The 13,406-nt window shown below is 40.4% G+C and overlaps 1 protein-coding gene across 1 annotated transcript; it reads right to left on the reverse strand.

Moving 5' to 3' along the window:
* Window positions 1-444: 444 nt before the first annotated feature.
* trpc4a (transient receptor potential cation channel, subfamily C, member 4a) lies at window positions 445-10,761 on the reverse strand (the record flags this gene model as incomplete). Its single annotated transcript, XM_079447893.1, has 10 exons — window positions 445-936; window positions 1,036-1,125; window positions 1,327-1,368; window positions 1,728-1,922; window positions 2,430-2,625; window positions 2,713-3,041; window positions 3,737-3,876; window positions 4,173-4,509; window positions 6,767-7,285; window positions 10,384-10,761. The coding sequence occupies 10 exons, from the start codon at window positions 10,759-10,761 to the stop codon at window positions 445-447; spliced, it is 2,718 nt and encodes a 905-aa protein (XP_079304019.1).
* Window positions 10,762-13,406: the final 2,645 nt, after the last annotated feature.

The following is a 13,406-nucleotide window of genomic DNA, read 5'->3' on the forward strand; positions in this document are numbered from 1 at the left end:
CAGTAAGGCAGAATTAAAGCACTAGCAAGGGGACCAGCTATTGCTCCTTCATAAACGAGTCAGCCAAGAGATGTGCAGAGCAGCGATAAACTACCGGATAGTTTGCACACTTGGTATAGTGTATATACTATATACTGTATGTGAATGACAATTTTGGACCCCTGTATTAACCTAAGGGGGACAATCATCCCTGAGACTCCAGTACTGCACTTGATGATCGGTTGACACAGTGCCAGGTTCCAGACCTTTACCACACTTGCTACTGGGATATAGCGAGAGGTCAGGATCCACTGGGTTTTACAGGTAACAGTCCATTTGTTCATCAACAGACACCAAACCTCAACTTTTGTTACACACATACCGTTATAATCTGCATCCTTCATATTCACTGTTTATCTCATTCGATTTGTCACAAATACAACACAAGCGTAAGACTTCATCATCCTACTTCACAGGATTTTTCATGTCATCCCTCACTTCATCTGTCATTTCATTTTGATTCTCTGTTGCCTTAAAATTTGTGTTTCCATCCTCTCCACCATCATTATGTTCTTCGGTCTCTGACTCTCCAGCTTCTTCTGACACAGAGTAAATCTCGCCTGGGTTGTTTGCTCCTTTGTTACTCATTTGATGGCACAGTCCAGAGGCAACAGTCCTGTTTGGAACAGAGCCATCAGCTGGATTGTTTAAGCCTCCATAATTCCAAGAATTGGCTTTGGTGCCACCCTCCTGGATGATAGAGGTGGTAACGCTCTGCAGTCTCTTTTTGCCCTTAAGTTGACTTCCACCTGAAGTAGGGTTGCACTTCAGAGAACTTTCAGGACATGCCAGGTTTGAGGCTCCTGTAGTTGCCTTTGATCCCGGCATGCCAAGTTTGGTACCTTTCATCATTCCCATTACCTCGTAGCGGAAGCTTGAGATGTCCTGCTTGAGCTCCTATCAATAATTAGTACGCAAGATTCAGTGTCATAACACCACTGAAATACAAATGATCACCACGTTAACAATTAACAAAACAATTAACCTTAAGTTTACCTTAAAGTTCTCCTCCGTTAGCCCTTCCTCTTTCTTAGCATCCCTGATCATCGCTGCTACATACCGCTTAACAAGGTTTCTGAGCACCTCCTTAAAAATCAGAAGAATTCATTTCAAATGTAGACAAATAACATAAAAAAGTGCCATCAAAAATGACAGTAAACAAGCAGAGGAGTAGAAGCGTGTCAATTGATGTGAAGTGTGAAATGAAAAGGAAGGGTTGCAAGCTGATGGAAACTACACTTTGTAGACAGATTTACTAAACAGTTGGTTTGAAATAGGCACCGTTACCTGGTACTGTCGATTTGTGCGGACGTTTTCAGCCGCTCGCACCTGAAAAAAAACGTAGAACAGTTCAGAAGTATGGATTTTTCCATCCATGTAATTGGATATATTATAATTTAGTAAACTCCCAGCAGCCTTCATCATTTGATCATTGAAAAAAAACAGAAAGAGATCTTGTTTCAGCACTTTAAAATAAAACATTCATACAATTTTCAATGAATACTGACTTTTTCATTATTATTTTTTATTTAACATAAATATGTTTTACTTAATGGACAAGAGAAGCCTAGACATTCAGCTTAAACAACCTTTCCCTATCGTGAAAGCAACCTAGCAACAAATTCTCATTTAAGGTTTATTATTAGTCTCTTATTAGTCAGATAGCTTATTCCTAGTCTCCTAGTTACCCCAAGAGATCCAAAGGTTTCTGTTCTTTTTCTGATTTTAACACTGAAGCATTGGCTCCTGATCCAGCAGAAAAGGTACCACAATGATTTTGGACTGGGAATGATGTTGAATGGAGAAGGCAGTGTGCCACCCTCCTCAAAGTAGCTCATCCAAAGTTTAGTTCTGGCAAACTTCCACTCGATGTCAGCATGATCCTATGCACCATACATATAGAAGAAGAGTAAAGTATGTGAATCAAAGAGTAAGCTGAAAGAGATGCAGTATAGCCAGAATGGCTACATATACATTTTACGACTACATGGGATACTTGTGCTGAAACAAAAGTAAGGAGAAACAAGTTTTAAATGCAATTTTTTTTAGAAATTGTAAACTGTAAGAAGACCTTAATACAAACCAACATTTATCTGCTGTCCTTCTGAAACCTTGTATCTGCATAAAGTGATTTAAATATTTTGCTATAAATCATTAGTATGAGTCACCCTTTGAGTTAACAGTATATTTGTTTTGTATATATCTACCAAATAAAATGTATTAAAAATTGTGTGTCAACTTGGATCAGAATCATTTAAAAAGTACTGTTTTTTCAATTTTTTCCAAGGTTTCGGAAGCACATCGACAATATTATGAGTGGAAACTAATGTAATACACATGTTATTTATCAACTACCCAAAAAACTAAATATAATACCTTGTAGCACTTACAGCAATATGTTGGTAGGAATTGTTCATCATAGCAATTAACATATTGAGAAGCACCACCAGAGAGATTATGTTGTAGGTACCAAACATTGTGGCTCCAACAAACTCTGTGAACTTGTGATCAGGGCCAACATTGGTCACATACAGGGAAACGAGACCAAATATGGACCAAAACAATGACTGCAATGTTTCAAACATCCTGAAAAAAACATAAAGAACATAATGTCACTGTTTCAGAAAACTCTGAAAAATAAACAAAACAGATGAGAAAACTACAGCTCCTCACGTGGTGAATGCATTGTTCTGTGTTGCGCAGCGAATGCCCTTGCATTGGCCAGTGCAGTTACTTTCGGAGGCAGGTTCATCATAATAAAAATACAGCTGATTGAGCCCATTTGCGAAGGCAAGCAGCACCAGGCAGTAAATGAAAAGGAATTTAAGAATGTCTAGCAGCATTCGGCCGAGAGATATCTGGAGAGGGCCGAGGTGGGAGTTGGCGGTGAAGAGCGAAATCAGTCGTAGAGAGCTGAATATGTTAGCTATGGCAAACAAGGCCTCTGCCACCAATGTGGGGTCCCACATGTCCCAGTCCACCCGTTTTAGATCACTTGAGTACTGCAAAAACAAGTGCTGAGTGTTAGGTATGTCACATTTTCAACCATATGCTCAAATTTGGGTCCTGGACTAGCACTGTGTGAGGTAACAAACACAGAAAGATTTACACTTACATTTAGCAGACGCTTTTACCCAAAGCAACTTACATTGCTTTATCCTATACATTTATACATAGGTATCTGCAAACCCCTGGGCTCGAACCCACAACCTTGCATTGTTAACACAATGCTCTTACCACTGAGCTACAGGAAAGATAAAAAAGAAGCTTGATGCAAAGCAATCGCACCCAATAAGAACTTTTCATGTTAACCAAGCTATTACAGTATGTGATTGGGACCAATATGAATATATTTTAGGTTACACAAACACTTCAAAGTTATAGTTCACCGCAAAATAAAATTCTCATCATTTATTCACCCTCATGTCATCCGAAACCTGTTTATGACTCTTTGTTTTCTGTAACACAAAAGAAGATATTTTGAGAAATGTCTTCGAGGTTTTGTGTCCATACAATGGAAGTCAAAGGGCCAGTGTTGTCTAGTTATCAATGTTTCTCAAAACATCTTCTTTTGTGTTCTGCTGAAGAAATAAAGTCATCAATATTTGAAATCACTCACATGTAGATGAAAGAAGTTACATTTTTGGGATGACCTATCCCTTTAAGAGAGCACGTTTCAATCAGAATTAGTTATTACCTTAATGCAAGCTACAATCTTCAGTGAAATCGTAGCCAAATAAAGAGAATTCATAATAAAGTCCATGAGATTCCACCAGTCATGAATGTAATCCTGAAACCCACCATCCCACATTTGTTTGATTTCAGCCCATACAAAGCCTGTAAACAAATATATAATGGAAACAGGGAGTCAAATAGTCACTGTTGTAAAAACAAAAATGTAGATGCTACTATTTTAAAACCATACATTTGAATTTTAAAGCTTCTGCTCATATTTTCTAATTATATACAGTACATGTATGTTTTTGTATTTATATACCGGTATACATAAATATATATTATATATAAACACAGACATTTATTCTGCAATTTATTAATTGCGATAAATAGTTTTTACAACACTAGTACAATAACAAAATTATTTGAATAATGTAGATGTAATCAAGATACATTACCTAAAACCCAGGGTAGGATCATCCACTCCACAGTGGTGGGCACCGGTCCCTGCTGTATAGGCAAATCGGTCACGACGTGTTGAGAGGCCAATAGCAGGAGAAAGAGGAAGGTCAGGTAGGAAGCAGTGTGGCATATAAACTTAATGAAGGGTTTACGGATGAAGAGGCCGTATTGGCTCTTGGGGGCGACCAGGTAGAACAAGGAAAAGAAAGGGAAGAGGAATCCAATAAACATGCAGGTGATGAACTTGCTGGCCCAGTGGCGACGTCTCCAGCCTGAGAACTCATCGTACCAGCGGGATGCCAGCAGCTGCTGACAGTTTGGCTGTGCTACAAACTAACCACAGAAAAAAAGAGACAAAATTGGTGCTAAATGAACTGCGAGTCATAACCCTGAACATTGACCACATTCAAAGAATTTCTTAGGGGCATTTAAACTGTCAGCCACTAGATTGCTGGAGGTTGCTGGGATTGCTTGCTGTAGGTGTCGTGGTGCATCCAACTGCTTCAGTGTATCAGACAGCAGATAACTGTTTGTGTTTTCAATGGTATTCAATGGTTGTTTTTATAGCGTTGCGTTTTAATTCAGGAACAGTTGCACTGTACTTGTATGTGTGTAACGACAATAAATTGAATCCAATCCAAGTTGCTGACACTTGTGTTGATGATTATAACGTTCATTACAATTACATTTAGTTATTTAGCAGACACTTTTATCCAAAGCGACTTCCATAGAATTCAGGTAGCATTAAAAGTGAATAACTCATTGATGCAATTCGCTGTCAGTGTGTTTACCTCATTGTAAGTGTAATATAGAGTACATTATCCCAATCCATTCAATACAGCACAAAAAGCATATAGAGTTGCGGATATCTTCTATTATTTATTCTTCCATAACTTAACAGTCTTCATGCATTTTGTCACTGAAATGTGCAGCAAAGCCGAATAGTTTTCTTGCTTTTATTATATGAAAGGCCTTACAAATGTTATTGATCACTTGCATAAGAAATGCTCTCTGCAAAGCCACGGCATAATGAAAAAGAAGAGAAGTATCAAAAGAGCACAAAGGCACATAAAGGCAGCGACAAAGTTCTCAGAAAATTCTTAGAAATATGAGCATTTCCCCTTAAAATGAGAGAACACCCTAATAAAGACAAAAGTAATTCATAAAGCATCTTAACCCTTAAAAGCGAGGAGGACTTTTAAGAGGCTTAAGAGTTTCTTAAGCAGCAAAGCAAATGTACAAAACACAAAAACTGAAATGAAATGTCATTTTTTTATATAGTTTTTTATGTTTCCACTTTAGTTTTTCTTGGTTTTCTTGAACAGCTGCTTTCATGCAATGCAAATTGTAAAAACGCATTTAAATTAAATTGAATGACAGTGAGGTAATAAGACACAACACATTCGTTTCTGTCACAACTGTCACAATTGGATCACACAATAGCACTGCCTACTCGCTAAGATGCAAGTTTTTGCTCTCAGATCGATCGCTTTTAAGCTAAGACTCATACGCAGAAGATTTTAAGTTAAATTAAGAGCTTTCTTAGAGGATTCTTAGAAACTTTAAGAATAGGGGCCCAGAACTGTTAAGATTTAAAGGAAAGGATAGTTCTCCCCAAAATGAAAAGTCTGCAATTTCAAACCTGTTTTTCTTTCTTTTTCAGAACACAAAAGAAGATATATTGAAGGATATTGGTAACTGAACAATGGTGGTACCCATTGACCAATTGGCTTTGTGACCAAGTCAATGAGTTCCACTGTTGTTCGGTTATGAAACATTGTTCAATATATCTTTACTTTTTGTTCTTTTGTGTCACACAGGTTTGAAATGACAAGAAGGTGAGTAAATTGTATTGTGAAAGTATTGTATTATTGCTCCTTTATGACATGTCGCTTTATTGCTGAACTCTCTGTAAGTTGCTTTGGATAAAAGCGTCTGCTAAATGACAATAAAGAATTTTCATTGTGGGATGCATGTTGCATTTTTATTAACCACATGTATGCAAACATTACCGACTAGAAGACTAGATTTTTTTACGATACAATTTATACATTTGGCATACTTTTTTATCCAAAGCGACTGACATTGCATTATCCCATACATTTGTTTCTAAGTATGTGCAATCCCCTGGGATCAAACACACTTGTGGATTGTTAACGCCATTCTCTTAGCACTGAGCTACAGGAAAGAAGACCTTGATTTAATTAGACACAGACATGCACATTCTACTGTACACTTATATTGCCTTGGCCTTTCAAATGCATAGGTCTTGTGTTGTTCATTGTGCGCAGAAGGGGGCAACATAGATCCATATATACTTCCTTCTTACAATGCTCAGCTTTACAGATTCCAATCTGTTAAATGGGGAAACCATCATAACTATTTGCGGTTTTTATACACCCTGCAGAAAATATGCCACGTTGCTTAATCAGCAGGACAACAATCAAATGCAGCCCAAAATGCTGATTTACAAACCTTTGTGTTTATGATAACAGCTTTATTACACATTGGTGTGATGTTCTTATCTTAAGTAACCACAGAATAGCCTTTTCACCAACAAATTATTGTTTCTAAACAGCAGTAAACTCACCTCTTTCTGATTGTACTTGATAGCCAGTTTCAGCCTTGCAAGATCATTATTTTCTTCATCCTCTAGGAGATTTATATCATCCTTGTAGTTGAGGATCAGCTTGAGCTCTTTGGAGCTGCGCGTTTGGTCGAGCAGATCTTTGGCAAACAGCTTACACTGTTGAGAAAGCTCCTCGTACTCCGACCTAAATTCATTTTCCACCTTGCTGAGCTCTTGAAGCTCCCAGCTGAGCTGGAAGGCGGTTAGAAATGGGTCCTCACTGGACAGGGCAATGAGCGAGGGGCTTGCCAGGGCCCGGTAGATGTTTAGACGGGATCGGGAATGTCGCAAACTGTCTACATCTGAGCTAGACACACATTCCATGCAGTTGCATCGCACCGGGTGGGGCTGGGGTATGGACACACCCTTCTGCACCAGCATCTTAATGATTGAATAGTTGTTGGTGTGGGCAGCCAAGATGATTGGTGTTATATCAGGTGTGAAATAGGAGAACTGCTTGTCCAGTAGGATAGGAGGAACCTAGAACGAGATGAAAATAAGAAGCAAAAACTTAAAGGAGTCATCGGATGAAAACACCATTTTTATAATCTATCTATAATCGGGACCACGGTGCATCCAGAAAACGTGAAAAACATGAACCCAGTAAATTTGTTTTGGTGTGCATTTCCTTGCAAGCATTTGAGAAATCGAGCCGTTTAGATTTCGCTCCTGTTGTGACGTAAAAAGAGGATCTTATTATAATGTTTCCGCCCCTTAATTGCATGGCTAAAGTTTGTGGACAACATGCAATGTAGTTGGTGCACAGAGTCCCAACCTTGGAAGAGACAGGAGTGGATTTATTTTATTTCTAGTGGAAATCCATCAGAAAGCATAGGTAAAAACCTGCTTGTTTGCGCAAATCATTTCAAGTCGGAGTGCTTTATCAACCTAGGACAGTACAAGCAGGTTCAAAGTTGTTCCTCAAGAGGGATCCAGACCAACTGAACGTGACAAAGCAGCCGATGTAAGTAATATTTATCAACAGTCTGAATTGACGTAAATGTACCGTATATACAGGAGGATAATATGATATTATCATATGCATATGATTAGCATATGATAGCGAAGGGAGCTAAATCAGTCAAGGGCTAAACAGAACATTCAAAGCCAGTGTTAAACTTGCTTTATATTTATATGTTATTTGGCAAATGGGCACTTGAAGTTTAGCTGTATGTATGTTAATACTTTATTCCGTGGATTTTAGGCAAGCATACACGCATAATTTGAGCGCATTAGGATGCACTGTTTGCTGTGACAGATTTTTCTGTCTCCAGGCGAATGATTTGAGGCATTTAAAACGTGACTAACCGCAGAGGAAATATAATTTAGCTAAACAATTGCCATGGCAGTACTACGTGTGTGTTGTGTTGACATGCCATACTAAATGGGTGTAGGGTGCGCTCTAACTCAAAATTATTAAAAGAGACATGCACAAAAAATGGTTGCTGTGAGCATGGCAAACAGGGTTTTGTTTACACAGCCATTGTCTTTTTTTAAGCAAAATATTTTTCAGACATTTCATGAAGACCCTAATAAATCGTACCAACTTGTTGAAAGTGCTCGTACGATGAGTCCTTTAAGAGTCAGATTTATTGCTGTATTTACACATGTATGTATTATTTAAAAACATATATAGTTTGTGAGCCTGTCTACTCATTCACTTTGCACTGCGCAGAAAAAAGGCTCCAAATTGTACCTGATCTGTCATTAGGCCAGTACTTTCTCAAAAAGAACATCTTTGCACCTAAAGAGGGCATATTAGTACCAAATGAATGCAAATCTGTACCACAATGGTACATATTAGGACCTTGTTGTGTTTTAGTGATGGGCGCAGGTACATTTATTTAATTTTCTTCTGACAGTGTGTTTAACATTACCACTGCCACATAGTTAACTATATAGAAAAAGAGTTAGCAAAAATGAGTGAAATCTATTTGGCCAAATCTATGCACAATGGCATTGGATCCTGAAAGTTGAAAAACAGATTTGACCAAAAACAGATGTGAGACCAAAACATTTACAAAAATTTGTTTTTTATTGTAAAGCATGTACAGTATTAAAGGAATAGTTCACTTTCAACCTGTATGACTTTCTTTCTTCTGCAGAACACAAAAGAAGATATTTTTAAAAATGTTGGTAACAGAAAACTGTTGGTCTAAAAACAAAGTTTTTGGCTTGGTAAAAAAGGAGTCGTCTGTCGTTCTAATTTTATTTCCAGGTCAGATTTGTGTCGCTCCGTGTAATGCCCGCCTACACTCCATTAGCGACACTGCACGGTGGTAGACCAATCACAGGACACTACACCATCTGACCAATCAGAGTAGGCTGACAGAAGGGAGGGGATTAGACAGATGGATCGCTGAACGAATCATTTGAGAGTCAGTCAAGAAGTAAGGAACAATAACCAGGGCTTAATTTGTGCCGGAACAAGCCGGATCCGGCACCTCCGAAATCCGATCTGGCACCTAATATGCCAGATTGCTAATGGAAATACGTTTGTGCTGAACTCTTGTGTGCATAATATTTTTATAAACCACCTATAAGAATTATAATGCAATACCTATTTTATTTTAAAAATGAACAGGCTGTCAAGTATTAGATTCTGGAATATTGTGTGTCAAATTGTAATTGTGCCGGTTTAATCGCTTGAGCTGTTATAGCGGCAGAAGCAACTTAAAAAACACTGATGAACTATGGTCAAACAAATATGACTTTGATTTCATCATTAGATATTTCAAAAGTTAGCTACTTTTAGTTGTGTACTGTACACACTTGCACTAAAAACAGAACACTGTGCTTTTGCACCTTGTCATCTCCTTTTCCTTATTTGTGGAGCGCTGCGCCTTAAAAACTAAACCAAACTCAGCAGCATATTGTCACCGTTTCTCCCTTTCTGTAAGCATACAATTCTGGCAAAATGGTTAGTTTGGTACACTGTTATTAACTATTTATCTGTCGCAGGGCCAGTAGCATGGCGCTTCTAAAAAGTTAGAACATTTATTTACCTAAGCACCAAGATGATAAGAAGGGAAATGCAAGCCATCCTAATGCAAAAGTAGGAAAACACTTGCATTAGTGCGCAGGCCTCTGTTAAAGGGCACTGCTTTAAAACTTTGAATTAACCAACTAAGTCTTCGGGGAAAACATCCATATTAGAAATATTGGTAGGTCCTGTTCCACATATCACTGTGACAATCTGAAAAAAACATGCTGCAGTGTTGGCAATCTGCATATACAGTACACTGTGATTAAATAAAACAACAGATTAGCAGGAGAACTAGGAATTGTTCAAGTATGTCAAAAGGAAGGAGACATTTGATTGTTCACTAAGGAAGACATCACTTTGTTCACCAAAAATCTTTAATTCTGTCATTGATTTGCCTTCATGTCGTAACTTGTATGAGGTTTCCTTGTTATTTTATTGACTATACAATGCAAGTCAAGGGTCAATGTAGTTTGGTTACCAACATGTAATGCGAAAAAAGGTTTGAAATGACATGAGAGTGAGAGATGAACAAATTATTTTGTATTTTTGCGTGAACTATCCCTTTATCTCCAAAGTAAAGCTGCTGCCTTACCTGCATGCCCCTACTGGGCTTTTTATGGTTCAAAAGCAGCTCCACAGCCCCCACCACTTCCTTGCGGATGGCGTGTAAGATAGCATCCCCCACATATATATTAAAACTGAGCAGCAACTCAATGATTTCCAGGTTCTCATTTTCAATCGCGATAAGAAGAGCAGTCCGTCCCAGGGGGTCGATGCAGTTGATGTTGATTTTGAAGTAGATCTCGGCTTCTATCAGAGCTTGTTTGACACTGCCGTAGTCACCTTTCTCCACAGCGCACAGGTAGACCTTCTCCAGAGGTGACAGCTCAGACTCAGACCGAACTATCCGCAGTGGGATCCGGTCCTTGTATGTGAAGTTCTCCGTTCTGCGAAAGTAGAGCTGTGACATTGCTGCTATGCCTTCATTCGAGACAACTGGGGTTGAAGAAATGGAAACAGAGGGACAGAGACTCAGTACTGCAAGATGAAAGGATGTTGGTTTATGAGGGTAAGAATCGTGCATTACAGAGGAAATGGACCTAAGTATTATAAACTGTCATCTCCACACCCAGCATCCCATTAGCATGACACTTAGCTGACATTTAATGTACTTGGTTTTCTGTTGACTGTTAGAAATCTCTGGTTATTAGGTTATTAGATTTGAGCGCATTGTTGAATGCCACAACGAAAACCTCAAATGCTCAATAAGACACATCAAGACCTTAATGACCTTCACCAGTCAAAGGGGATGATGGAGCAAATGATATGTAGATTTTTCAATCTCAGGAACCATGGTTGATAAGCTTAAACAAATATCGAATAGCTCTAAACAAACATCGTCATCACTGTTATCATCAGAAAATCTGCAGGTAGTTGTAATCTGCAGGCATTGTGCAAAATCGAAACTGCAGATGTTAAGACTATTTCTCTGTGCTCTAAACTGGAAGAGTTTATGTGAATCTGATAATATGACACAATAGGTTTTCTTGGTTCTCGTGGTTGTGTGAGCACTTATACTTTCCCTTACTTCACAAATAATCCTTTGGAAAAAGCCCTCTTTATAAACTGTGATCTGGATCAGTGTAGATGAAAAGGACATCAGAGGTCAATAATGTCACTTATAATTGATTCAGTTTGAATACTGCATGTGTACTTTATTTATAAACTGAATATTTGCCACAATAGGTTCATGACCTCACAAAAGACAAAGTTAATGTTACAATGCATGACATTAGAATGCATGTCACAATGAAAATGTAGTCAATTTGCAAGATTATATTTGTGTTTAATTGTCTAAGCTTTTTATTGAGAAACTAATAGACATAAGCTGTGTCTGAATTCGCCACCTATCCCCTATATAGTGCACTATATCGGGTGTCCGACATTTTGTAGTGTTGTCCGAATTCTGAGTGAACAAATCATTCCCACATTCGTTCACAACTTTTTACCCACAATGCATTCTGATTTTGAGTGTACATCCAATGTACACTGGTTCACTCACTATTTACCATGATACAGTGCATATCAACTGTCTGATTAGAATCAGCTGGAGGAAAGTGACCGTTAATGCCACAAATGCACGTTTATACAATTGTGTTTGTTCTTATTGACAGCTAATTTCTAGTTTTTCTAGTCAGAGTAAATTAATGTTCCCCTTCAGTCGGTCTCTCGACGGTGTGAGAGACTGACTGGAGTTTGATCTTGAGAACCTACCTTCTCCGAGATAATTAATTATAAAACGCCAATGGGCTTGGCGAATGGCACGCGCACGCCAGTCTCGGCCCCGGACATACGGGTATAAAGGAAGATGGCGGCGGTCATTCACTCATCATTTGTTCTTCGGAACCTGTGTGTTTGCTGATGCTACACGCGATACTCGACTTCGAGAAAACTTTTAACCTGCTGGATTTATGACGCGGAGCAGCGGACTTCTCCTTTCGGTGGACTTCCCCTGGGCGTTTCGGCAGAAGGCTACAGACCTTAAGAGGTAAGTCCCTCCGGCTACGAGCATGTCTCTGATGCGGTATGTCCCGTGTGTGCGGACATAGCAATCAGGGTGTTGCGGTCACGGTTGGCTAAGTTCTTTCGAGCCCCGCCACCACCCCGTCTGTTTCCCAGGCGTGTTCAGCTGCCGTTTCGGCGAGGTTGACCGCTTTGGCGAGCGGCGGGGGTGATTTAGGGACTCCGATAGATGTTGCTCCGTCAGCTTCACACTCGCGGACCATCTATACCCCTTCACGCTCACCTGGTTCGTCCCCTATGAGCGGCAGACGGCTGTCTCATAGTGGTAAGACTTCGCACACGGATGATGACGCTATCTGTGTCGCTGCGTCGGACAGCTGCCTGCTGGCATCGGATGCGGAAGACTTCTCTGATCTCCTGTCGTCAGACAGTCGAGCTCCGGAGGAGACTGACGCTGAGATGTCGGCCATGGTTTCCCGGGCAGCCGCGTGCATCGGGTTGCAGGGTGTAACAACACCCTCCCCGGAACGCTCGCGGCTAGATGCGCGGTTTCGGGGGCGTGGTCAGAAGCCACGCCCCGCTCCGTTACCATTCTTCCCGGAGGTGCATGACGAGCTCGCCAAGTCTTGGAATGCGCCCCTTTCGGCGCGTTTCAGGCCGGAGGGCTCGGTGGCTGTGACTTCCCTGGTTGGTGGGGCGGCTAGAGGCTATGTTGACGTCCCCCGGGTGGAGCGTGCAGTCGCGGGCCACTTGTGCCCGCAGACAGCTGCCACTTGGGGGGCTCGACCTAGACTCCCGTCCAGAGCATGTAAGCCCTCTTCGACACTCCTGTCGAAGGCTTGCAGTGCTGCTGGACGAACCGCCTCCGCTCTCCACGCCATGGCGGTCCTCCAGGTTTTTCAGGCGAAAGTCCTGAAGGATTTGGACGGCGGGAAGTCCGACCCAACTCGTTGAGTGAGCTGAGTACTGCCACAGACCTTGCGCTACGAGCGACGAAGGCCACGGCGCGTGCCCTGGGTCGGTCGATTTCCACAATGGTGGTCCAAGAGAGGCATCTGTGGCTTAGTCTTGCGCAGGTGAGCGGCGCCCAGA

This window comes from Barbatula barbatula, assembly GCF_947034865.1.
Source record: "Barbatula barbatula genome assembly, chromosome: 24".
NCBI classification, from domain to species: Eukaryota; Metazoa; Chordata; class Actinopteri; order Cypriniformes; family Nemacheilidae; genus Barbatula; species Barbatula barbatula.